The sequence below is a fragment of the Panulirus ornatus genome, chromosome 63 (genome assembly GCF_036320965.1).
Source record: "Panulirus ornatus isolate Po-2019 chromosome 63, ASM3632096v1, whole genome shotgun sequence".
Taxonomy (NCBI): domain Eukaryota; kingdom Metazoa; phylum Arthropoda; class Malacostraca; order Decapoda; family Palinuridae; genus Panulirus; species Panulirus ornatus.
The window spans coordinates 1,548,268-1,574,910 of NC_092286.1; the positions used below are offsets into that span (position 1 = coordinate 1,548,268).

General features: G+C 42.4%; 1 protein-coding gene across 3 annotated transcripts in view; it reads right to left on the reverse strand.

Moving 5' to 3' along the window:
* The window catches only part of LOC139745930 (actin-related protein 2/3 complex subunit 3-like), a 69,605-nt gene that overhangs the window by 16,504 nt on the left and 26,458 nt on the right, over positions 1-26,643 (reverse strand). For 2 of the 3 annotated variants that reach the window (XM_071656621.1, XM_071656620.1), the window contains exons 3-4: positions 7,824-8,019; positions 3,669-4,331 (exon numbers count right to left, since the gene is read on the reverse strand). In XM_071656621.1, the coding sequence (XP_071512722.1) occupies positions 4,174-4,331; positions 7,824-8,019 (354 nt within the window). In that variant the 3' untranslated portion in view covers positions 3,669-4,173. Of the gene's footprint in view, positions 1-3,668; positions 4,332-7,823; positions 8,020-26,643 lie in introns of those variants that run through there. The other variant, XR_011712021.1, reaches the window with a different exon arrangement.

The following is a 26,643-nucleotide window of genomic DNA, read 5'->3' on the forward strand; positions in this document are numbered from 1 at the left end:
CCTACACATGCCTTACATCCTTGATATACTTAAACACCCATACATGCACATATACATACATTTTTTTTTTTTTTTTTATACCTCGTCGCTGTCTCCCGCGGTTGCGAGGTAGCGCAAGGAAACAGACGAAAGAAATGGCCCAACCCCCCCCATACACATGTACATACACACGTCCACACACGCAAATATACATACCTACACAGCTTTCCATGGTTTACCCCGGACGCTTCACATGCCTTGATTCAATCCACTGACAGCACGTCAACCCCTGTATACCACATCGCTCCAATTCACTCTATTCCTTGCCCTCCTTTCACCCTCCTGCATGTTCAGGCCCCGATCACACAAAATCCTTTTCACTCCATCTTTCCACCTCCAATTTGGTCTCCCTCTTCTCCTCGTTCCCTCCACCTCCGACACATATATCCTCTTGGTCAATCTTTCCTCACTCATTCTCTCCATGTGCCCAAACCATTTCAAAACACCCTCTTCTGCTCTCTCAACCACGCTCTTTTTATTTCCACACATCTCTCTTACCCTTACGTTACTTACTCGATCAAACCACCTCACACCACACATTGTCCTCAAACATCTCATTTCCAGCACATCCATCCTCCTGCGCACAACTCTATCCATAGCCCACGCCTCGCAACCATACAACATTGTTGGAACCACTATTCCTTCAAACATACCCATTTTTGCTTTCCGAGATAATGTTCTCGACTTCCACACATTTTTCAAGGCTCCCAAAATTTTCGCCCCCTCCCCCACCCTATGATCCACTTCCGCTTCCATGGTTCCATCCGCTGACAGATCCACTCCCAGATATCTAAAACACTTCACTTCCTCCAGTTTTTCTCCATTCAAACTCACCTCCCAATTGACTTGACCCTCAACCCTACTGTACCTAATAACCTTGCTCTTATTCACATTTACTCTTAACTTTCTTCTTCCACACACTTTACCAAACTCCGTCACCAGCTTCTGCAGTTTCTCACATGAATCCGCCACCAGCGCTGTATCATCAGCGAACAACTGACTCACTTCCCAAGCCCCAACAGACTTCATACTTGCCCCTCTTTCCAAGACTCTTGCATTTACCTCCCTAACAACCCCATCCATAAACAAATTAAACAACCATGGAGACATCACACACCCCTGCCACAAACCTACATTCACTGAGAACCAATCACTTTCCTCTCTTCCTACACGTACACATGCCTTACATCCTCGATAAAAACTTTTCACTGCTTCTAACAACTTGCCTCCCACACCATATATTCTTAATACCTTCCACAGAGCATCTCTATCAACTCTATCATATGCCTTCTCCAGATCCATAAATGCTACATACAAATCCATTTGCTTTTCTAAGTATTTCTCACATACATTCTTCAAAGCAAACACCTGATCCACACATCCTCTACCACTTCTGAAACCACACTGCTCTTCCCCAATCTGATGCTCTGTACATGCCTTCACCCTCTCAATCAATACCCTCCCATATAATTTACCAGGAATACTCAACAAACTTATACCTCTGTAATTTGAGCACTCACTCTTATCCCCTTTGCCTTTGTACAATGGCACTATGCACGCATTCCGCCAATCCTCAGGCACCTCACCATGAGTCATACATACATTAAATAACCTTACCAACCAGTCAACAATACAGTCACCCCCTTTTTTAATAAATTCCACTGCAATACCATCCAAACCTGCTGCCTTGCCGGCTTTCATCTTCCGCAAAGCTTTTACTACCTCTTCTCTGTTTACCAAATCATTTTCCCTAACCCTCTCACTTTGCACACCACCTCGACCCAAACACCCTATATCTGCCACTCTGTCATCAGACACATTCAACAAACCTTCAAAATACTCATTCCATCTCCTTCTCACATCACCACTACTTGTTATCACCTCCCCATTTACGCCCTTCACTGAAGTTCCCATTTGCTCCCTTGTCTTACGCACCCTATTTACCTCCTTCCAGAACATCTTTTTATTCTCCCTAAAATTTACTGACCTTTCTCTTGACCTCCTGTCTCTTTCTTTTATACTTCACCCACTCAATTGCATTTTTTCCCTGCAAAAATCGTCCAAATGCCTCTCTCTTCTCTTTCACTAATACTCTTACTTCTTCATCCCACCACTCACTACCCTTTCTAAACAGCCCACCTCCCACTCTTCTCATGCCACAAGCATCTTTTGCGCAATCCATCACTGATTCCCTAAATACATCCCATTCCTCCCCCACTCCCCTTACTTCCATTGTTCTCACCTTTTTCCATTCTGTACACAGTCTCTCCTGATACTTCCTCACACAGGTCTCCTTCCCAAGCTCACTTACTCTCACCACCTTCTTCACCCCAACATTCACTCTTCTTTTCTGAAAACCCATACTAATCTTCACCTTAGCCTCCACAAGATAATGATCAGACACCCCTCCAGTTGCACCTCTCAGCACATTGACATCCAAAAGTCTCTCTTTCGCACGCCTGTCAATTAACACGTAATCCAATAACGCTCTCTGGCCATCTCTCCTACTTACATAAGTATACTTACGTATATCTCGCTTTTTAAACCAGGTATTCCCAATCATCAGTCCTTTTTCAGCACATAAATCTACATACATATACATAACATATACACATGTACTTATTCTTGCTTGCCTTCATCCATTCCTGGTGCTACCCTGCCCCACATGAAACAGCATTGCTACCCCATTCTTATTATTATATAATTTAAGTACATTATTCCCTGTGTGTTGTAGAAGGCGACTAAAAGGGAAGGGAGCAGGGGGCTGGAAATCCTCCCCTCTCATTTTTTTTCTTAATTTTTCCAAAAAAAGGAACAGAGAAGGGGGCCAGGTGAGGATATTCCCTCAAAGGCCCAGTCCTCTGTTCTTAATGCTACCTTGCTAATGCGGGAAATGGCGAATAGTATGAAAAAAAAAAGTATATTTTACATGACAGCTAGAGACCAAGTGTGAACGAACATGGCCTTTTTTTTCAGTTCCTGGTGCTACCTTGCTTGAAGGGGGGTTATTTCATGTGTGGCAGGGTGGCGATGGGAATGGATGAAGGCAGCAAGTATGAATATGTATATCTGTACATATGTATGTGTCTGTGTATATGTATGCATACGTTGAAATGTATATGTATAAATGTGTGCGTTTATTTATAAACATGTGTATGTGGGTGGGTTGGGCCATTCCTCGTCTGTTTCCTTGTGCTACTTCGCTAATGCAGGAGACAGCGATTGACTATAACAATAAAAATAACTTAAGTACCCATTCTCCAACAGTTTTCTGCAGCTTCAAGACTACACTACACTCATTATCAGGAAAAGGAAGGACTCCGTTGAAGTAAGAAGTTCTTAGAAGAGAATATATTTTGTTTTGTAAACTGACAGCCTTGCCAAAGGTGACTTTTCACTCATGGTGTAACCTGAAGAAGTTGGAATCCGGTAATTCCATGTTCCACTATCAACATCAGTATGAGTTAAAATTATGAAGGCTGTAATGAAGTCTCTCTTTCTTGTCTTCCATGGAGGGTAAATCTATAGTCTCTAAACCTCTCCCTGGAGCATAGCCATATTTTAGAAACCATTTTTGTTGCACTCCTCTATACATGCATATACATTTATGTATAAATATATACATCATACTGTGTTTCACATTATATATATTTATATCTTTTCGTGGTTATCATATTATTATGGAACACACTCATCAACAGATGGCAGCTAGTTTTTGGCGAGACATAAATTTCACATTCAAAAGAAAAGCTGTATTTACAGTGAACATTTTTTTTTTAATATTAAGCATCTCTTTTTTTTTTTTTTCCTAAGGAAGGAATGGAGAGGGGGGCCAGGTAGGGATTTCCCCTCTGAGGCCCAGTCCTCTGTTCTTAACGCTACCTCGCAAATGCGGGAAATGGCGAATAGTAGGGAAAAAAAAAAAAAAAAAATCTCTGTGTAAAACATATATGGTAAAAAGTGACTAAATATCAAGATTATACAAACAAAGAAACCTTTTAATGCCATAAAGCATGCTCCTCATACGCTTATATGTTAAGAATAAAATTTTATAATGTTAATAGTTTACATCAGATACAGTAAACTGCATTCTCTCTTGAATTAACAGATTAAAGGCAGCATCCTGCATGAGAGTTAAGCACTTGGTGCCAGCAGGGATTTGTCCATGAACTTCTTCTTAGTAAAGCAAAGCCACCACTTGGAGGGTTTGCCATCTGGAGTATTAAATACTCTTTCACACACACGCAGTCCTGTTTCCTGTCGCAGCTGCTGTAGGTACTGCTGCATCAACTCTGCAAGATTCTTGATCATATAAGAATTCAAAGGCATGATAAAGACAATTAAATAAATGTTACATGAAACTTTAAGCATTAATTTATCCACATATAAACATGGTAAAATGAGACTACATGGTATAAATCTATCATGATACAAGAAATGTGTGAGACATGAAAGTACAATAAATTATGACTGGAAGTGTCTGGACTCTATGTGATGCACTTGAAAATCTGATATCATCCTACACTTTGTACATGGGTAACGAAGACTTGAATGCTAGAGTAACAATAAAGAAGTTACAATATGAGAAAAAATTAAATACAAGAAATGTAAGAATCTTAATCTGTGCAATGGATCATAATGACATGAATGAAAGATGATCATCCACATCAGCCAGGCAGGCAATATGGCAGATGTTGGCTTCAAACAATTTTACAAAAGCCACATAAAGAGAACCTTGAAAGGGTGCACATGTGATATTATGAGTTTTTGAAGTCTGACATGTACACATACAGTGAAATTCACTTAATTTGGAGCAACTTGGTCGTTCCTTGCCACAATAACATGTATTCCAAAATATATAAAATATATGAAACTTAAAATAAAACTTTGAAACCCTGACCACCAATGAGGCTGATGCTAAAGTGTTCCCTTTGTAAAACTGCAACACTGGTGGGTGGGGGTTAGTGGAGAAAGGTGGAGTACTGAAGCTCTTAAGTAACACAAACCAATTCTGTATTCTTTTATGAACTTATGTTCTCAACTGCTATTATGCACTTTTATTTACTATGTTCTTTAACTTCTAAATTTTTCTTAAAACCACTGCATACAAGTTCACTGTTCAATCACTTTCTGAAGGATATATCAAACTGTGATGATTCTCAAGTGATTCATCTGGTCAAAAAAGACTTCAGTAATAGATTTTCTGAGGTAGATGGAACAGCTGGCACTATTATCAAATAATGATCATACAACATAGTACACTTTCCAAATTCTTTTTCGTAAATGTTCACTGTTTTCCAAGTTACCAAGGCAGTGCCTGGAAAAGACAGAGAAAGACCATATTTGCTCACATACATTTTCTATCTGTCATATATAGTTCACTGAAACCACATCAACTATCCACAACCAAGCCCCATCACAGACCTTTCCACAGTTTCCCCCCACCTGCTTCATGCAACCAGGTTCAGTTCACTGACAGTATGTTGACCCCTGTATTCCACATCGCCCCAATTCACTTTATCCTATATGTTGAGGCCTGGAATATTATAAATCTCTTTCACTTTGTCGTTCCATCTCCAATTTGGTCAATCCCTTCTCTGTCCCATCCACTTATGACATATCCTCTTTATTAAACTTTCCTCACTCATTCTCACACAATTTCAGCACACCCTCTTCAGATCTCTTAACCGCACTCTTCTTATTATCACACCTCTCTCTCTCACCCTTTTATTATTTACTCAATCAAACACCTCACATCACATAATGTCCTCTGCACATTATACTTCCAACACGTCCACCCTCCTGTGCACATTCTCATCTACAGCCCATACTTTGCATCTATGATGAACCTCTGGAAATACTTTACCTTTAAACATAACAATTTTCAGCCTCCCCGATAATGACATCTCTTTCCACACATTCCTCAATGCTCCCAGATCTTTTGCCCCCTCATCCACCCTTATAACTTACTTCTGCTTCCACTGTTCCATTCTATGCCATGTCCACTCATAGGTATCTATAACACTTCACTTTCAAATTTTCCTAATTCAAACTCACACCCCAACTAACCTGTCCTTCAACCTTGCTAAATCTTATCACTTTGCTTTTATTCGCATTTACTCTCAACTTCCTCCTTTCACACACTCTTCCAAACTCATGCTTTTATTCACACTTACTCTCAACTTCCTCCTTTCACACACACTTCCAAACTCCGAAGTTTCTCGCTTCATCTGCCACTAATGCTGTGTCATCAGCAAATAAATGACTTAATTCCCAGGCCCCCTCATCTCCTACAGACTTCACATCTGCCCCTCTCTCTAAGACTTGCATTTACCTCCCTCAACACCCTATCCAGAAAAAAAGTATACAGCCATGGTGATATAACATATCCTTGCTGCGTGCCACATAGAACCGCTTACTCTCCTCTCTTCCTACTTGTTCACACACTTTACACCCTTGACAAAAACTTTGAGCAGCTTTCCTCCCACACCGTATATTCTTAAGAGCTGCCACAAGGCATCTCTATCAATCCTATCATATGCTTCCTCAAGATTCACAAATGCTACATATCCTTACCAACCAATCAACAACACAGTCACCCTCTTTCTTAATAAATTCTACTGCAATACCATCCAAACCTTCTGCCTTGCTGGATTTCATTTTCCTCGAGGCTTTCACCACCTCTTCTCTCTTCACCAAATTGCTCTCCCTCTCTCTCACTTTGCACACCACCCCAACCAAAACACCCTACATCTGCCACTCTATCATCAAATACATTCAACAACCCTTCAAAATACTCACTCCATCTCCTCCTCACTTCATCTCTACCTGTTATCACTTCCCTCTTGCCCCCTTCATCAATGTTCCCATTTGCTCTCGTCTTCTGCACATTATTTACCTCCTTCCAAAACATCTTTTTATTCTCCCTAGTTTAATGATACTCTCTCATCCAAACTTTCATTTCCCTCTTTTTCAACTCTTGCCCCTTCCTCTTGACCTGCTGCTTTCTCTTATACATCTTGCAGTTATTTACACTCCTTCCTCGTAAGTAATGTCCAAACGCTTCTCTTTTCTCTTTCGCCAACAACTTTACTTTTTCATCCCACCACTCATTACCCTTTCTAATCTGCCTAAATCCCACCTTTCTCATGCCATGTGCGTCTCTTGCACATGCCATCACTGCTTCCCTAAATACATCCCATTCCTCACCCACTCCCCTCAGGTCATTTGCTCTCATCTTTTGCTATTCTATACTCACTCTCGCCTGGTACTTCCTCACAAGTCTCGTTTAAATTATTATGAATTAATGTATTGTATTATTATTTGTCTGTTAAATCTAAAACCTGTTATGTCAGGGTCCATTAAATCGAGGATTTACTGTATGTTAGCTTCCATTGTCAGCTTGGTGACAGTTTGGTAAAGAAAACTGTCTTCAACAAAGCAGAAAAGTCTAGCAGATTCACTTTCTACACCTGAGATAGTTTGCCAGCTGATTACTAAAAGATTAAAATCCCCAGGAATAGTCGAATCTTTATACCATATTTCTCGTTGTAAACTCTCATACATGATAGTGTCAGTATCTGCTGGCTGACTTGGGTGTCCATACACAACATTTATACAGTCTGAAAAATTTTGTGCTTATTCAACAGCAACATATTTTTTGGTCAGAATTTTGATAGAGTTTAGGCAAGATTTAACATACAGTACATATCAGCCTCTACAACTGTCTCTCCCTTAGAAATAGAGAAATTTGTGAACTAAACAAAAATCAAACAAAAACTCACCCAACTCAGCCTCATTCTTAGCACGGGCATATACAGCATTCAGTGGGAACGTTGGATCTCCAGGAATGGGGAATTTGGATACTGCAAGGGAGTACATCTCATTTACTCCAGTATTCTTGTCTTTACATTTGGCTAGCTTCTTCAGGCATTCAGTGATGTACAATGTCACATAAATCAGGGTACGGTCACATTCGCCCTGTTGAAAAATTAAGCTGTGCAATTGTTAAGGTTTACAAGTGTAAAAAATGGAGCATCTGGAAAAAATACATACATCTGCTCAATTAATGGTATGGAAAACTGTGTAAAGTTCAATTTTCTTGACACTGAGGTAATAATGAGCTTTTTATATACCACTATAAACAGTAAAAAAAACACTTAAGAGTAAATATATTTTATCATCCTTAATCACTGCTTCCTGCTTTAGCAAGGTAATGCAAAAAACAAAATAAGAAAGGCTGCGTTCACTCACATCTACCCGTATTCCTATAAAATCTTAAATCATAAATTCTATTCATTATAAATGCAATCTTATCACCACTAAAAACAAAAATCACCTAGTAATCACACTGCAGAACGTGAATAATTATTATTTTTTTTTTTTTTTTTTGCTTTGTCGCTGTCTCCCGCGTTTGCAAGGTAGCGCAAGGAAACAGACGAAAGAAATGGCCCAACCCACCCCCATACACATGTATATACATACGTCCACACACGCAAATATACATACCTACACAGCTTTCCATGGTTTACCCCAAACGCTTCACATGCCCTGATTCAATCCACTGACAGCACGTCAACCCCGGTATACCACATCGATCCAATTCACTCTATTCCTTGCCCTCCTTTCACCCTCCTGCATGTTCAGGCCCCGATCACACAAAATCTTTTTCACTCCATCTTTCCACCTCCAATTTGGTCTCCCACTTCTCCTCGTTCCCTCCACCTCCAACACATATATCCTCTTGGTCAATCTTTCCTCACTCATTCTCTCCATGTGCCCAAACCATTTCAAAACACCCTCTTCTGCTCTCTCAACCACGCTCTTTTTATTCCCACATATCTCTCTTACCCTTACATTACTTACTCGATCAAACCACCGCTGCCAGATCCACTCCCAGATATCTAAAACACTTCACTTCCTCCAGTTTTTCTCCATTCAAACTTACCTCCCAATTGACTTGACCCTCAACCCTACTGTACCTAATAACCTTGCTCTTATTCACATTTACTCTTAACTTTCTTCTTTCACACACTTTACCACACAGATAATAACACAAAAGTTACACATTATTAGCAAGGAAGTAACAACAGCATTCACATTTCTTTTTCAAATTTAATAGCTCTTTCCTATGTCAGCAAGTTAGTGCCAGAAAACAGACAAAGAAATACATATCAATTGATTGAACTAGTGCATGTGAAACATCTGGGGTAAACAATGGAAAGGTCCATGGGACCTGGATGTGGACATGTAGCTGGAGTTTTGGTTCATTAAATGACAGCTAAAGACTGAACGTGAGCGAATGTGGCCTTTTTAGTCTGTTTTCCTGGCACTACCTCATTGAAGCAGGGGTAGCGATGCTGTTTCCTGTGGAGCGGGAAGTGAGTTAGTTGTTCGCTGATGATACAACACTGGTGGCTAAGCAGAAGACGGTATTTCCAAAGGAAGGAACAGAGAAGGGAGCCGGGTGAGGATGTTTCCTCAAAGGCCCAGTCCTCCGTTCTTAACGCTACCAGGCTGAGGCAGGAAATGGCAAATAGTATGAAAGAAAGAATATATATATATATATGTCTCCATGGTTGTTTAATTTGTTTATGGATGGGGTTGTTAGGGAGGTGAATGCAAGAGTTATGGAAAGAGGGGCAAGTATGAAGTCTGTTGGGGATGAGAGAGCTTGGGAAGTGAGTCAGTTGTTGTTCGCTGATGATACAGCGCTGGTGGCTGATTCATGTGAGAAACTGCAGAAGCTGGTGACTGAGTTTGGTAAAGTGTGTGAAAGAAGAAAGTTAAGAGTAAATGTGAATAAGAGCAAGGTTATTAGGTACAGTAGGGTTGAGGGTCAAGTCAATTGGGAGGTAAGTTTGAATGGAGAAAAACTGGAGGAAGTAAAGTGTTTTAGATATCTGGGAGTGGATCTGGCAGCGGATGGAACCATGGAAGCGGAAGTGGATCATAGGGTGGGGGAGGGGGCGAAAATCCTGGGAGCCTTGAAGAATGTGTGGAAGTCGAGAACAATATCTCGGAAAGCAAAAATGGGTATGTTTGAAGGAATAGTGGTTCCAACAATGTTGTATGGTTGCGAGGCATGGGCTATGGATAGAGTTGTGCGCAGGAGGGTGGATGTGCTGGAAATGAGATGTTTGAGGACAATGTGTGGTGTGAGGTGGTTTGATCGAGTAAGTAACGTAAGGGTAAGAGAGATGTGTGGAAATAAAAAGAGCATGGTTGAGAGAGCAGAAGAGAGTGTTTTGAAATGGTTTAGGCACATGGAGAGAATGAGTGAGGAAAGATTGACCAAGAGGATATATGTGTCGGAGGTGGAGGGAACGAGGAGAAGTGGGAGACCAAATTGGAAGTGGAAAGATGGAGTGAAAAAGATTTTGTGTGATCGGGGCCTGAACATGCAGGAGGGTGAAAGGAGGGCAAGGAATAGAGTGAATTGGATCGATGTGGTATACCGGGGTTGACGTGCTGTCAGTGGATTGGATCAGGGCATGTGAAGCGTCTGGGGTAAACCATGGAAAGCTGTGTAGGTATGTATATTTGCGTGTGTGGACGTGTATGTATATACATGTGTATGGGAGTGGGTTGGGCCATTTCTTTCGTCTGTCTCCTTGCGCTACCTCGCAAACGCGGGAGACAGCGGCAAAAAAAAAAAAATTATATATATATATATATATATATATATATATATATATATATATAAATTTATATGTTGAGATGTATACGTAGGTTTATTTGCGTGTGTGGCCGTGTATGTATACACATGTGTAAGTGGGTGGGTTGGGCCATTCTTTCGCCTGTTTCCTTGCACTACCTCGCCAATGCGGGAGACAGCGACAAAGCAAAATAAATAGATATATATATATATATATATATATATATATATATATATATATATATATATATATATATATATATATATATATATATATATATATATATATATATATATATATATATATATATATATATTTTTTTTTTTTTTTTTTTTTTTCATACTATTCGCCATTTCCCGCAATAGCGAGGTAGCGTTAAGAACAGAGGACTGGGCCTTTGAGGGAATATCCTCACCTGGCCCCCTTCTCTGTTCCTTCTTTTGGAAAATTAAAAAAAAAACGAGAGGGGAGGATTTCCAGCCCCCCCGCTCCCTTCCCTTTTAGTCGCCTTCTACGACACGCAGGGAATACGTGGGAAGTATTCTTTCTCCCCTATCCCCAGGGATATATATATATATATATGCAAGAGTCTTGGAAAGAGGGGCAAGTATGAAGTCTGTTGGGGATGAGAGAGCTTGGGAAGTGAGTCAGTTGTTGTTCGCTGATGATACAGCGCTGGTGGCTGATTCATGTGAGAAACTGCAGAAGCTGGTGACTGAGTTTGGTAAAGTGTGTGGAAGAAGAAAGTTAAGAGTAAATGTGAATAAGAGCAAGGTTATTAGGTACAGTAGGGTTGAGGGTCAAGTCAATTGGGAGGTGAGTTTGAATGGAGAAAAACTGGAGGAAGTGAAGTGTTTTAGATATCTGGGAGTGGATCTGGCAGCGGATGGAACCATGGAAGCGGAAGTGGATCATAGGGTGGGGGAGGGGGCGAAAATTCTGGGGGCCTTGAAGAATGTGTGGAAGTCAAGAACATTATCTCGGAAAGCAAAAATGGGTATGTTTGAAGGAATAGTGGTTCCAACAATGTTGTATGGTTGCGAGGCGTGGGCTATGGATAGAGTTGTGCGCAGGAGGATGGATGTGCTGGAAATGAGATGTTTGAGGACAATGTGTGGTGTGAGGTGGTTTGATCGAGTGAGTAACGTAAGGGTAAGAGAGATGTGTGGAAATAAAAAGAGCGTGGTTGAGAGAGCAGAGGAGGGTGTTTTGAAGTGGTTTGGGCACATGGAGAGGATGAGTGAGGAAAGATTGACCAAGAGAATATTTGTGTCGGAGGTGGAGGGAGCAAGGAGAAGAGGGAGACCAAATTGGAGGTGGAAAGATGGAGTGAAAAAGATTTTGTGTGATCGGGGCCTGAACATGCAGGAGGGTGAAAGGAGGGCAAGGAATAGAGTGAATTGGAGCGATGTGGTATACCGGGGTGAACCATGGAAAGCTGTGTGGGTATGTATATTTGCGTGTGTGGATGTGTGTATATACATGTGTATGGGGGGGGGTTGGGCCATTTCTTTCGTCTGTTTCCTTGCGCTACCTTGCAAGCGCGGTAGACAGCGACAAAGTAAAAAAAAAAAAAAAAAAAAAAAAAAAATATATATATATATATATATATATATATATATATATATATATATATATATATATATATATATATATATTTTTGTCGCTGTCTCCCGCGTTTGCGAGGTAGCGCAAGGAAACAGACGAAAGAAATGGCCCAACCCACCCCCATACACATGTATATACATACACGTCCACACACGCAAATATACATACCTACACAGCTTTCCATGGTTTACCCCAGACGCTTCACATGCCCTGATTCAATCCACTGACAGCACGTCAACCCCGGTATACCACATCGCTCCAATTCACTCTATTCCTTGCCTTCCTTTCACCCTCCTGCATGTTCAGGCCCCGATCACACAAAATCTTTTTCACTCCATCTTTCCACCTCCAATTTGGTCTCCCTCTTCTCCTCGTTCCCTCCACCTCCGACACATATATCCTTTTGGTCAATCTTTCCTCACTCATTCTCTCCATGTGCCCAAACCATTTCAAAACACCCTCTTCTGCTCTCTCAACCACGCTCTTTTTATTTCCACACATCTCTCTCACCCTTACGTTACTTACTCGATCAAACCACCTCACACCACACACTGTCCTCAAACATCTCATTTCCAGCACATCCATCCTCCTGCGCACAACTCTATCCATAGCCCACGCCTCGCAACCATACAACATTGTTGGAACCACTATTCCTTCAAACATACCCATTTTTGCTTTCCGAGATAATGTTCTCGACTTCCACACATTCTTCAAGGCTCCCAGAATTTTCGCCCCCTCCCCCACCCTATGATCCACTTCCGCTTCCATGGTTCCATCCGCTGCCAGATCCACTCCCAGATATCTAAAACACTTTACTTCCTCCAGTTTTTCTCCATTCAAACTTACCTCCCAATTGACTTGACCCTCAACCCTACTGTACCTAATAACCTTGCTCTTATTCACATTTACTCTTAACTTTCTTCTTTCACACACTTTACCAAACTCAGTCACCAGCTTCTGCAGTTTCTCACATGAATCAGCCACCAGCGCTGTATCATCAGCGAACAACAACTGACTCACTTCCCAAGCTCTCTCATCCCCAACAGACTTCATACTTGCCCCTCTTTCCAAAACTCTTGCATTCACCTCCCTAACAACCCCATCCATAAACAATTTAAACAACCATGGAGACATCACACACCCCTGCCGCAAACCTACATTCACTGAGAACCAATCACTTTCCTCTCTTCCTACACGTACACATGCCTTACATCCTCTTATTATTATTTTGCCTTGTCGCTGTCTCCCGCGTTTGCGAGGCGGCACAAGGAAACAGACGAAACAAATGGCCCAACTCACCCCCATACACATGTATGTACATACACGTCCACACACGCAAATATACATACCTATACATCTCAATGTACACATATATATACACACACAGACATAAACATATATACACATGTACATAATTCATACTGTCTGCCTTTATTTATTCCCATCGCCACCTCACCACACATGGAATAACAACCCCCTTCCCCCTCATAATAGCGACGTAGCGCTAGGAAAAGACAACAAAGGCCCCATTCGTTCACACTCAGTCTCCAGCTGTCATGTAATAATGCACCGAAACCACAGCTCCCTTTCCACATCCAGGCCCCACAGAACTTTCCATGGTTTACCCCAGACACTTCACATGCCCTAGTTCAATCCACTGACAGCACGTCGACCCCGGTAAACCACATCGTTCCAATTCACTCTATTCCTTGCACGCCCTTCACCCTCCTGCATGTTCAGGCCCCGATCACTCAAAATCTTTTTCACTCCATCTTTCCACCTCCAATTTGGTCTCCCACTTCTCCTCGTTCCCACCACCTCTGACACATATATCCTCTTGGTCAATCTTTCCTCACTCATTCTCCCCATGTGACCAAACCATTTCAAAACACCCTCTTCTGCTCTCTCAACCACACTCCTTTTATTTCCACACATTCCTCTTACCCTTACATTACTTACTTGATCAAACCACCTCACACCACATATTGTCCTCAAACATCTCATTTCCAGCACATCCACCCTCCTGTGCACAACTCTGTCCATAGCCCACGCCTCGCAACCACACAACATTGTTGGAACCACTATTCCTTCAAAAATACCCATTTTTGCTTTCCGAGATAATGTTCTCGACTTCCAAACATTCTTCAAGGCTACCAGAATTTTCGCCCCCTCCCCCACCCTATGATTCACTTCTGCTTCCATGGTTCCATCCGCTGCCAGATCCACTCCCAGATATCTAAAACACTTTACTTCCTCCAGTTTTTCTCCATTCAAACTTACCTCCCAGTTGACTTGACCCTCAACCCTACTGTACCTAATAACCTTGCTCTTATTCACATTTACTCTTATGTGTCCATGGGAACGAGAAGTGGGAGACCAAATTGAAGGTGGAAAGATGGTGTGAAGTGTGAAAAAGATTTTGAGGGATCAGGGCCTGAATATGCAGGAGGGTTAAAGGCATGCAAGGAATAGAGTGAATTGAAACGATGTGGTATGCTGGGGTCGACATGCTGTCATCACTCAGCCGCTCCTAAAACACTTGCCTCTCATGATCTTTCTTCTCGTGACCAGGTGCATAGTCACTAATAAGTGCCCATCTCTCTCCATCCACTTTCAGTTTTACCCATATCAATCTAGAGTTTACTTGCACTCTATCACATACTCCCACAACTCTTGCTTCAGGAGTAGTGCTACTCCTTCCTTTGCTCTTGTCTTCCAACCAACCCCTGACTTTACTCCCAAGACATTCCCAAACCACTATTCCCCTTTACCCTTGGGCTTCGTTTCACTCAGAGCCAAAACATCCAGGTTCCTTTCCTCAAACATACTATCTATCTCTCCTTTTTTCTCATCTTGGTTACATCCACACACATTTAGACACCGCAATCTGAGCCTTTAAAGAGGATGAGCACTCCCAAGCATGATTCCTTCAACTGTTCCTCTTTTAGAAAGTTGAAATGTAAGGAAGGGAGAGTTTCTAGCCCCCCCTCCCGTCCTCTTTAGTTGCCTTCTATGACACGCGGGGAATGCATGGAAAGTATTCTTTCTCCCCTATCTCCTAAGTATGTGAGAAATATTTAGAAAAACGAATGGATTTGTATTATTTATTTATTTATATCATACCTTGTCACTGTCTCCTTCGTTAGCAAGGTAGCGCAAGGAAACAGATGAAAGCCTGGCCCACCATTCCCACACACACATGCATATACACACACGCACATATACATACCTATACATTTCAACGTATACATATATATATATATACATACACACATACATATATACATATGTATATAATTCATACTGCTGCCTTTATTCATTCCTGTCGCCACACCGCCACACATGGAATGACAACCCCCTCCCCCTGCATGTGCCCAAGGTAGCGCTAGGAAAAGACAACAAAGGATTTGTACGTAGCATATACGGATCTGGAGAAGGAATATGATAGAGTTGATAGAGATGCTCTGTGGAAGGTATTAAGATTATATAGTGCGGGAGGCAAGTTGCTGGATGCAGTGAGAAGTTTTTATCGAAGATGTAAGGCATGTGTACGAGTACAAAGAGAGGAAAGTGACTGGTCCTCAGTGAATGTCGCTTTGCGGCAGGGGTGCGTGATGTCTCCATGGTTGTTTAATTTGTTTATGAATGGGGTTGTTAGGGAGATGAATGCAAGAGTTTTGGAGAGATGGGCAAGTATGCAGTCTGGTGTGGATGAGAGGGCTTGGGAAGTGAGTCAGTTGTTGTTCGCTGATGATACAGCGCTGGTGGCTGATTCGGGTGAGAAACTGCCGAAGCTGGTGACTGAGTTTGGTAAACTGAGTGAAAGAAGAAAGCTGAGCGTAAATGTGAATAAGAGCAAGGTTATTAGGTACAGTAGGGTTGAGGGACAAGTCAATCGGGAGGTAAGTTTGAATGGAGAAAAACTGGAGGAAGTGAAGTGTTTTAGATATCTGGGAGTGGATTTGGCAACGGATGGAGCCATGGAAGCGGAGGTGAGTCACAGGGTGGGGGAGGGGAGGGAAAGTTCTGGGAGCATTGAAAAATGTGTGGAAGGAGAGAACATTATCTCAGAAAGCAAGAAAGGGTATGTTTGAAGGGATAGTGGTTCCAACGATGTTATATGGTTGCGAGGCGTTAGCTATAGATAGGGCTGTGCGGGGGAGGGTGGATGTGTTGGAAATGAGATGTTTGAGGACAATATGTGGTGTGAGGTGGTTTGATCAAGTAAGTAAAGAAAGGGTAAGAGAGATGTATGGTAATAAAGAGTGTGGTTGAGAGAGCAGAAGAGGGTATATTAAAATGGTTTGGTCACACGGAGAGAATGGGTGAGGAAAGAGGATATATGTGTCAGAGGTGGTGGGAACGAGAAGCGAGTGACCAAATTAGAGGTGGAATGATGGAGAGAAAAAGATTTTGAGCGATTGGGGCCTGAACATGCAGGAGGGTGAAAGGCGTGCAAGGAATAGAGTGAATTGGAATGATGTGGTATATCAGGGTCAACATGCTGTCGGTGGATTGAACCAGGGCATGTGAAGCATCTGGGGTAAACCATACAAAGTTTTGTGGGGCCTGCATGTTTGGGCCCTGATCACTCAAAAATCTAATTCCCTCTATCCTTTGATCTTCAATTGACCTCCCTGCTCCCCTTATTCTCTCCACTTCTAACACATATATCCTCTTTGTCTATATCTCAGCCTAAGCCTGGTTTCCATTTTCATTTGACCAGCTTTCAGAGGAAAATAAACAGCTAGGTACATTGTGAACCAGATGGCATAACCAGGATTAAATCTTATACAGGTTTGAGCGCAGGTGGCTTTGCATTCATCATGGTTGGTAATGGTAACCGCTAAACCATAGAGGTTACTGGATTCTGCCTGCTTAAGGTAACACAGTCACAGAAAAGTCCCCTTTGGTGAGGCTGTATGATTGGAAAGTGTCTTGTCAAACAACTTTTCATTCCAAAGGAGTCTATGTTTCTCTTTGGCCGGAGGTAGCAGAGCCTTGGGCAACAGGAACCTTCAGAAAGATCACCAGAAGTTCACAGGCATAGAAAAATGCATTGACTGTGAAATACTGGAGTGTTACATCAATGACATTAGTGCCTTCACATTTCAACTTATTTCTAGACCTTGAAAGAGCAGGATCTCGCCGTAACTTTTTATTTATTTATTTATTTATATATTATACTCAATTTCATTTTTTCCCTGCAAAAATCGTCCAAATGCCTCTCTCTTCTCTTTCACTAATACTCTTACTTCTTCATCCCACCACTCACTACCCTTTCTAATCAACCCACCTCCCACTCTTCTCATGCCACAAGCATCTTTTGCGCAATCCATCACTGATTCCCTAAATACATCCCATTCCTCCCCCACTCCCCTTACTTCCATTGTTCTCACCTTTTTCCATTCTGTACTCAGTCTCTCCTGGTACTTCCTCACACAGGTCTCCTTCCCAAGCTCACTTACTCTCACCACCCTCTTCACCCCAACATTCACTCTTCTTTCCTGAAAACCCATACAAATCTTCACCTTAGCCTCCACAAGATAATGATCAGACATCCCTCCAGTTGCACCTCTCAGCACATTAACATCCAAAAGTCTCTCTTTCGCGCGCTTGTCAATTAACACGTAATCCAATAACGCTCTCTGGCCATCTCTCCTACTTACATAAGTATACTTATGTATATCTCGCTTTTTAAACCAGGTATTCCCAATCATCAGTCCTTTTTCAGCACATAAATCTACAAGCTCTTCACCATTTCCATTTACAACACTGAACACCCCATGTATACCAATTATTCCCTCAACTGCCACATTACTCACCTTTGCATTCAAATCACCCATCACTATAACCCGGACTCGTGCATCAAAACCACTAACACACTCATTCAGCTGCTCCCAAAACACTTGCCTCTCATGATCGTTCTTCTCATGCCCAGGTGCATATGCACCAATAATCACCCATCTCTCTCCATCAACTCTCAGTTTTACCCATATTAATCGAGAATTTACTTTCTTACATTCTATCACATACTCCCACAACTCCTGTTTCAGGAGTATTGCTACTCCTTCCCTTGCTCTTGTCTTCTCACTAACCCCTGACTTTACTCCCAAGACATTCCCAAACCACTCTTCCCCTTTACCCTTGAGCTTCGTTTCACTCAGAGCCAAAACATCCAGGTTCCTTTCCTCAAACATACTACCTATCTCTCCTTTTTTCACATCTTGGTTACATCCACACACATTTAGGCACCCCAATCTGAGCCTTCGAGGAGGATGAGCACTCCCCGCGTGACTCCTTCTTCTGTTTCCCATTTTAGAAAGTTAAAAAAATACAAGGAGGGGAGGATTTCTGGCCCCCCGCTCCCATCCCCTCTAGTCGCTTTCTACGACACGTGAGGAATGCGTGGGAAGTGCTCATCCTCCTCGAAGGCTCAGAGTGGGGTGCCTAAATGTGTGTGGATGTAACCAAGATGTGAAAAAAGGAGAGATAGGTAGTATGTTTGAGGAAAGGAACCTGGATGTTTTGGCTCTGAGTGAAACGAAGCTCAAGGGTAAAGGGGAAGAGTGGTTTGGGAATGTCTTGGGAGTAAAGTCAGGGGTTAGTGAGAAGACAAGAGCAAGGGAAGGAGTAGCAATACTCCTGAAACAGGAGTTGTGGGAGTATGTGATAGAATGTAAGAAAGTAAATTCTCGATTATTATGGGTAAAATTGAAAGTTGATGGAGAGAGGTGGGTGATTATTGGTGCATATGCACCTGGGCATGAGAAGAAAGATCATGAGAGGCAAGTGTTTTGGGAGCAGCTAAATGAGTGTGTTAGCGGTTTTGATGCACGGGACCGGGTTATAGTGATGGGTGATTTGAATGCAAAGGTGAGTAATGTGGCAGTTGAGGGAATAATTGGTATGCATGGGGTGTTCAGTGTTGTAAATGGAAATGGTGAAGAGCTTGTAGATTTATGTGCTGAAAAAGGACTGATGATTGGGAATACCTGGTTTAAAAAGCGAGATATACATAAGTATTCTTATGTAAGTAGGAGAGATGGCCAGAGAGCGTTATTGGATTACGTGTTAATTGACAGGCGTGCGAAAGAGAGACTTTTGGATGTCAATGTGCTGAGAGGTGCAACTGGAGGGATGTCTGATCATTATCTTGTGGAGGCTAAGGTGAAGATTAGTATGGGTTTTCAGAAAAGAAGAGTGAATGTTGGGGTGAAGAAGGTGGTGAGAGTAAGTGAGCTTGGGAAGGAGACCTGTGTGAAGAAGTATCAGGAGAGACTGTGTACAGAATGGAAAAAGGTGAGAACAATGGAAGTAAGGGGAGTGGGGGAGGAATGGGATGTATTTAGGGAATCAGTGATGGATTGCGCAAAAGATGCTTGTGGCATGAGAAGAGTGGGAGGTGGGCTGTTTAGAAAGGGTAGTGAGTGGTGGGATGAAGAAGTAAGAGTATTAGTGAAAGAGAAGAGAGAGGCATTTGGACGATTTTTGCAGGGAAAAAATGCAATTGAGTGGGAGAAGTATAAAAGAAAGAGACAGGAGGTCAAGAGAAAGGTGCAAGAGGTGAAAAAAAGGGCAAATGAGAGTTGGGGTGAGAGACTATCAGTAAATTTTAGGGAGAATAAAAAGATGTTCTGGAAGGAGGTAAATAGGGTGCGTAAGACAAGGGAGCAAATGGGAACTTCAGTGAAGGGCGTAAATGGGGAGGTGATAACAAGTAGTGGTGATGTGAGAAGGAGATGGAATGAGTATTTTGAAGGTTTGTTGAATGTGTCTGATGACAGAGTGGCAGATATAGGGTGTTTGGGTCGAGGTGGTGTGCAAAGTGAGAGGGTTAGGGAAAATGATTTGGTAAACAGAGAAGAGGTAGTAAAAGCTTTGCGGAAGATGAAAGCCGGCAAGGCAGCAGGTTTGGATGGTATTGCAGTGGAATTTATTAAAAAAGGGGGTGACTGTATTGTTGACTGGTTGGTAAGGTTATTTAATGTATGTATGACTCATGGTGAGGTGCCTGAGGATTGGCGGAATGCGTGCATAGTGCCATTGTACAAAGGCAAAGGGGATAAGAGTGAGTGCTCAAATTACAGAGGTATAAGTTTGTTGAGTATTCCTAGTAAATTATATGGGAGGGTATTGATTGAGAGGGTGAAGGCATGTACAGAGCATCAGATTGGGGAAGAGCAGTGTGGTTTCAGAAGTGGTAGAGGATGTGTGGATCAGGTGTTTGCTTTGAAGAATGTATGTGAGAAATACTTAGAAAAGCAAATGGATTTGTATGTAGCATTTATGGATCTGGAGAAGGCATATGATAGAGTTGATAGAGATGCTCTGTGGAAGGTATTAAGAATATATGGTGTGGGAGGCAAGTTGTTAGAAGCAGTGAAAAGTTTTTATCGAGGATGTAAGGCATGTGTACGTGTAGGAAGAGAGGAAAGTGATTGGTTCTCAGTGAATGTAGGTTTGCGGCAGGGGTGTGTGGTGTCTCCATGGTTGTTTAATTTTTTTATGGATGGGGTTGTTAGGGAGGTAAATGCAAGAGTCTTGGAAAGAGGGGCAAGTATGAAGTCTGTTGGGGATGAGAGAGCTTGGGAAGTGAGTCAGTTGTTGTTCGCTGATGATACAGCGCTGGTGGCGGATTCATGTGAGAAACTGCAGAAGCTGGTGACGGAGTTTGGTAAAGTGTGTGGAAGAAGAAAGTTAAGAGTAAATGTGAATAAGAGCAAGGTTATTAGGTACAGTAGGGTTGAGGGTCAAGTCAATTGGGAGGTGAGTTTGAATGGAGAAAAACTGGAGGAAGTGAAGTGTTTTAGATATCTGGGAGTGGATCTGGCAGCGGATGGAACCATGGAAGCGGAAGTGGATCATAGGGTGGGGGAGGGGGCGAAAATTTTGGGAGCCTTGAAAAATGTGTGGAAGTCGAGAACATTATCCCGGAAAGCAAAAATGGGTATGTTTGAAGGAATAGTAGTTCCAACAATGTTGTATGGTTGCGAGGCGTGGGCTATGGATAGAGTTGTGCGCAGGAGGATGGATGTGCTGGAAATGAGATGTTTGAGGACAATGTGTGGTGTGAGGTGGTTTGATCGAGTAAGTAACGTAAGGGTAAGAGAGATGTGTGGAAATAAAAAGAGCATGGTTGAGAGAGCAGAAGAGGGTGTTTTGAAATGGTTTGGGCACATGGAGAGAATGAGTGAGGAAAGATTGACCAAGAGGATATATGTGTCGGAGGTGGAGGGAACGAGAAGAGGGAGACCAAATTGGAGGTGGAAAGATGGAGTGAAAAGGATTTTGTGTGATCGGGGCCTGAACATGCAGGAGGGTGAAAGGAGGGCAAGGAATAGAGTGAATTGGAGCGATGTGGTATACAGGGGTTGACGTGCTGTCAGTGGATTGTCGTGCTGTCAGTGAAGCGTCCGGGGTAAACCAAGGAAAGCTGTGTAGGTATGTATATTTGCGTGTGTGGACGTGTGTATGTACATGTGTATGGGGGGGGTTGGGCCATTTCTTTCGTCTGTTTCCTTGCGCTACCTCGCAAACGCGGGAGACAGCGACAAAGTATAAAAAAAAAAAAAAAAAAAATATATATATATATATATATATATATATATATATATATATATATATATATATACACATACACACACACATACATATGCACATATACACACACACACACATACATATATATACATATGAAAAAATGTAAGAAACAATTTAGAAAACTGAAACTTCCAGCTTGAAATGAAATGAAAAAATGGATGTCACATAATGGTTCAACCTCTGGCTATGGAAAAAGGAAATGTATAATTTATTTACACAAACGTCAATAGTAGTTCTCATCAATTTGACCACTGTATCAATAAGCTTCAATGTCTAAGCTACATTTTTTCCAATTTCACTATTTTCTTGTCAAAGCACCATGTATGAAAACTATCACTCCAGTAACACAACTATAAACATTTACTTCCCCTTTAAAAAAGTTCTGGGGAAGTCTGTCTCGATACACTGCGGGACACTCTACCACCTGGCGAGGTTTGTGTTGCAATGGTTCTTGATTCACAAACGTAGTAGCATCACTGTTGGGCCAAGGTAGTTCCGTTGGCGAAGAGGAGCTCATGAAACATGTCGGAAAGCATGCTACCTCATTTCTCCTGGTAACCGTCGTGTTGAATGGGCATATGGTCTACTGCCACACCTCCTGCACAGGTGGCATCGACTCATCCTTAACTCCTTGGCTTATGGGTCCTGTCCTCCCAAGGGCAGGGTTCTGGCGCCCCACATCACCTGTTTGCCCTCCATTATACCTTATTGAAAGTTGTGATCTGCTATGGGGTTAGAGTGAGCCCTCTGTCTGTAATATTTCTTCTGAGGTAATTTAGGCATCTTAATGTTGGATGTCACCAGCTGCACCAGGAGGCACCACGAAGGACGTCACCAGCTGCACCAGGAGGCACCACGTAGGACGTCACCAGCTGGACCAGGAGGCACCACGTAAGACATCACCAGCTGGACCAGGACAAGCCACCACGTTGGACGTCACCAGCTGGACCAGGACAAGCCACCACGTTGGACGTCACTTGCTGCACCAGGAGGCACCACGTAGGACGTCACCAGCTGGACCAGGACAAGCCACCACGTTGGACGTCACCAGCTGGACCAGGACAAGCCACCACGTTGGACGTCACCTGCTGCACCAGGACGTCACTATCCCCACTAGGGTCGTCACCCCCGAGAATAGCTGTGGTAGTGTTGTGATCAACACCTGTTATCCTCCAGGAGTCCACCGTTCATGCTTCCATTCAAGGAAGAGACAGGAGGTCAAGAGAAAGGTGCAAGAGGTGAAAAAAAGGGCAAATGAGAGTTGGGGTGAGAGAGTATCATTAAATTTTAGGGAGAATAAAAAGATGTTCTGGAAGGAGGTAAATAAAGTGCGTAAGACAAGGGAGCAAATGGGAACTTCAGTGAAGGGTGCAAATGGGGAGGTGATAACAAGTAGTGGTGATGTGAGAAGGAGATGGAGTGAGTATTTTGAAGGTTTGTTGAATGTGTTTGATGATAGAGTGGCAGATATAGGGTGTTTTGGTCGAGGTGGTGTGCAAAGTGAGAGGGTTAGGGAAAATGATTTGGTAAACAGAGAAGAGGTAGTAAAAGCTTTGCGGAAGATGAAAGCCGGCAAGGCAGCAGGTTTGGATGGTATTGCAGTGGAATTTATTAAAAAAGGGGGTGACTGTATTGTTGACTGGTTGGTAAGGTTATTTAATGTATGTATGACTCATGGTGAGGTGCCTGAGGATTGGCGGAATGCGTGCATAGTGCCATTGTACAAAGGCAAAGGGGATAAGAGTGAGTGCTCAAATTACAGAGGTATAAGTTTGTTGAGTATTCCTGGTAAATTATATGGGAGGATATTGATTGAGAGGGTGAAGGCATGTACAGAGCATCAGATAGGGGAAGAGCAGTGTGGTTTCAGAAGTGGTAGAGGATGTGTGGATCAGGTGTTTGCTTTGAAGAATGTATGTGAGAAATACTTAGAAAAGCAAATGGATTTGTATGTAGCATTTATGGATCTGGAGAAGGCATATGATAGAGTTGATAGAGATGCTCTGTGGAAGGTATTAAGAATATATGGTGTGGGAGGCAAGTTGTTAGAAGCAGTGAAAAGTTTTTATCGAGGATGTAAGGCATGTGTACGTGTAGGAAGAGAGGAAAGTGATTGGTTCTCAGTGAATGTACGTTTGCGGCAGGGGTGTGTGATGTCTCCATGGTTGTTTAATTTGTTTATGGATGGGGTTGTTAGGGAGGGGAATGCAAGAGTTTTGGAAAGAGGGGCAAGTATGAAGTCTGTTGGGGATGAGAGAGCTTGGGAAGTGAGTCAGTTGTTGTTCGCTGATGATACAGCGCTGGTGGCTGATTCATGTGAGAAACTGCAGAAGCTGGTGACTGAGTTTGGTAAAGTGTGTGAAAGAAGAAAGTTAAGAGTAAATGTGAATAAGAGCAAGGTTATTAGGTACAGTAGGGTTGAGGGTCAAGTCAATTGGGAGGTGAGTTTGAATGGAGAAAAACTGGAGGAAGTGAAGTGTTTTAGATATCTGGGAGTGGATCTGGCAGCGGATGGAACCATGGAAGCGGAAGTGGATCATAGGGTGGGGGAGGGGGCGAAAATTCTGGGAGCCTTGAAGAATGTGTGGAAGTCGAGAACATTATCTCGGAAAGCAAAAATGGGTATGTTTGAAGGAATAGTGGTTCCAACAATGTTGTATGGTTGCGAGGCGTGGGCTATGGATAGAGTTGTGCGCAGGAGGATGGATGTGCTGGAAATGAGATGTTTGAGGACAATGTGTGGTGTGAGGTGGTTTGATCGAGTAAGTAACGTAAGGGTAAGAGAGATGTGTGGAAATAAAAAGAGCATGGTTGAGAGAGCAGAAGAGGGTGTTTTGAAATGGTTCGGGCACATGGAGAGAATGAGTGAGGAAAGATTGACCAAGAGAATATATGTGTCGGAGGTGGAGGGAAAGAGGAGATGAGGGAGACCAAATTGGAGGTGGAAAGATGGAGTGAAAAAGATTTTGTGTGATCGGGGCCTGAACATGCAGGAGGGTGAAAGGAGGGCAAGGAATAGAGTGAATTGGAGCGATGTGGTATACCGGGGTTGACGTGCTGTCAGTGGATTGAATCAAGGCATGGAAAGATGGAGTGAAAAAGATTTTGAGTGATCGAGGCCTGAACATGTAGGAGGGTGAAAGGAGTGCAAGGAATAGAGTGAATTGGAACGATGTGGTATACCGGGGTCGACATGCTGTCAATGGATTGAACCAGGGCATGTGAAGCGTCTGGGGTAAACCATGGAAAGTTGTGTGGGGTCTGGATGTGGAAAGGGAGCTGCGGTTTCGGTGCATTATTACATGACAACTAGAGACTGAGTGTGAACGAATGGGACCTTGTTGTGTTTTCCTAGCGCTACGTCGCACACATGAGGGGGGAGGGGGTAGTAATTTCGTGTGTGGCGGTTTGGTGATGGGAATTAATAAAGGTAGACAGTATGAATTATGTACATGTGTATATATTGGAAAGGATCACAATTTTGCGCATGATCAAGATTTTCCTATGAGTCCACAGGGAAAATGAAACACGAAAAGTTCCCAAGTGCACTTTCGTGTAATAATCACATCATCAAGGGCGACACGAGAGAAATATAACAGTCAGTTGATATACATCGATGAGATGAAGCTAGGACGTCAAATGGCGTCCTAGCTTCATCTCATCGATGTATATCAACTGACTGTTATATTTCTCTCGTGTCGCCCCTGATGATGTGATTATTACACGATAGTGCACTTGGGAAATTTTCGTGTTTCATTTTCCCCATGGACTCATAGGAATGTGTATATATGTATATGTCTGTGTGTGTATATATATATATATATATATATATATATATATATATATATATATATATATATATATATCCCTGGGGATAGGGGATTAAGAATACTTCTCACGTATTCCCTGCGTGTCGTATATATATATATATATATATATATATATATATATATATATATATATATATATATATATATATATATATATGTCTATATGTCTATATATATATATGTCTCCATGGTTGTTTAATTTGTTTATGGATGGGGTTGTTAGGGAGGTGAATGCAAGAGTTTTGGAAAGAGGGGCAAGTATGAAGTCTGTTGGGGATGAGAGAGCTTGGGAAGTGAGTCAGTTGTTGTTCGCTGATGATACAGCGCTGGTGGCTGATTCATGTGAGAAACTGCAGAAGCTGGTGACTGAGTTTGGTAAAGTGTGTGAAAGAAGAAAGTTAAGAGTAAATGTGAATAAGAGCAAGGTTATTAGGTACAGTAGGGTTGAGGGTCAAGTCAATTGGGAGGTGAGTTTGAGTGGAGAAAAACTGGAGGAAGTGAAGTGTTTTAGATATCTGGGAGTGGATCTGGCAGCGGATGGAACCATGGAAGCGGAAGTGGATCATAGGGTGGGGGAGGGGGCGAAAATTCTGGGAGCCTTGAAGAATGTGTGGAAGTCGAGAACATTATCTCGGAAAGCAAAAATGGGTATGTTTGAAGGAATAGTGGTTCCAACAATGTTGTATGGTTGCGAGGCGTGGGCTGTGGATAGAGTTGTGCGCAGGAGGATGGATGTGCTGGAAATGAGATGTTTGAGGACAATGTGTGGTGTGAGGTGGTTTGATCGAGTAAGTAACGTAAGGGTAAGAGAGATGTGTGGAAATAAAAAGAGCATGGTTGAGAGAGCAGAAGAGGGTGTTTTGAAATGGTTTGGGCACATGGAGAGAATGAGTGAGGAAAGATTG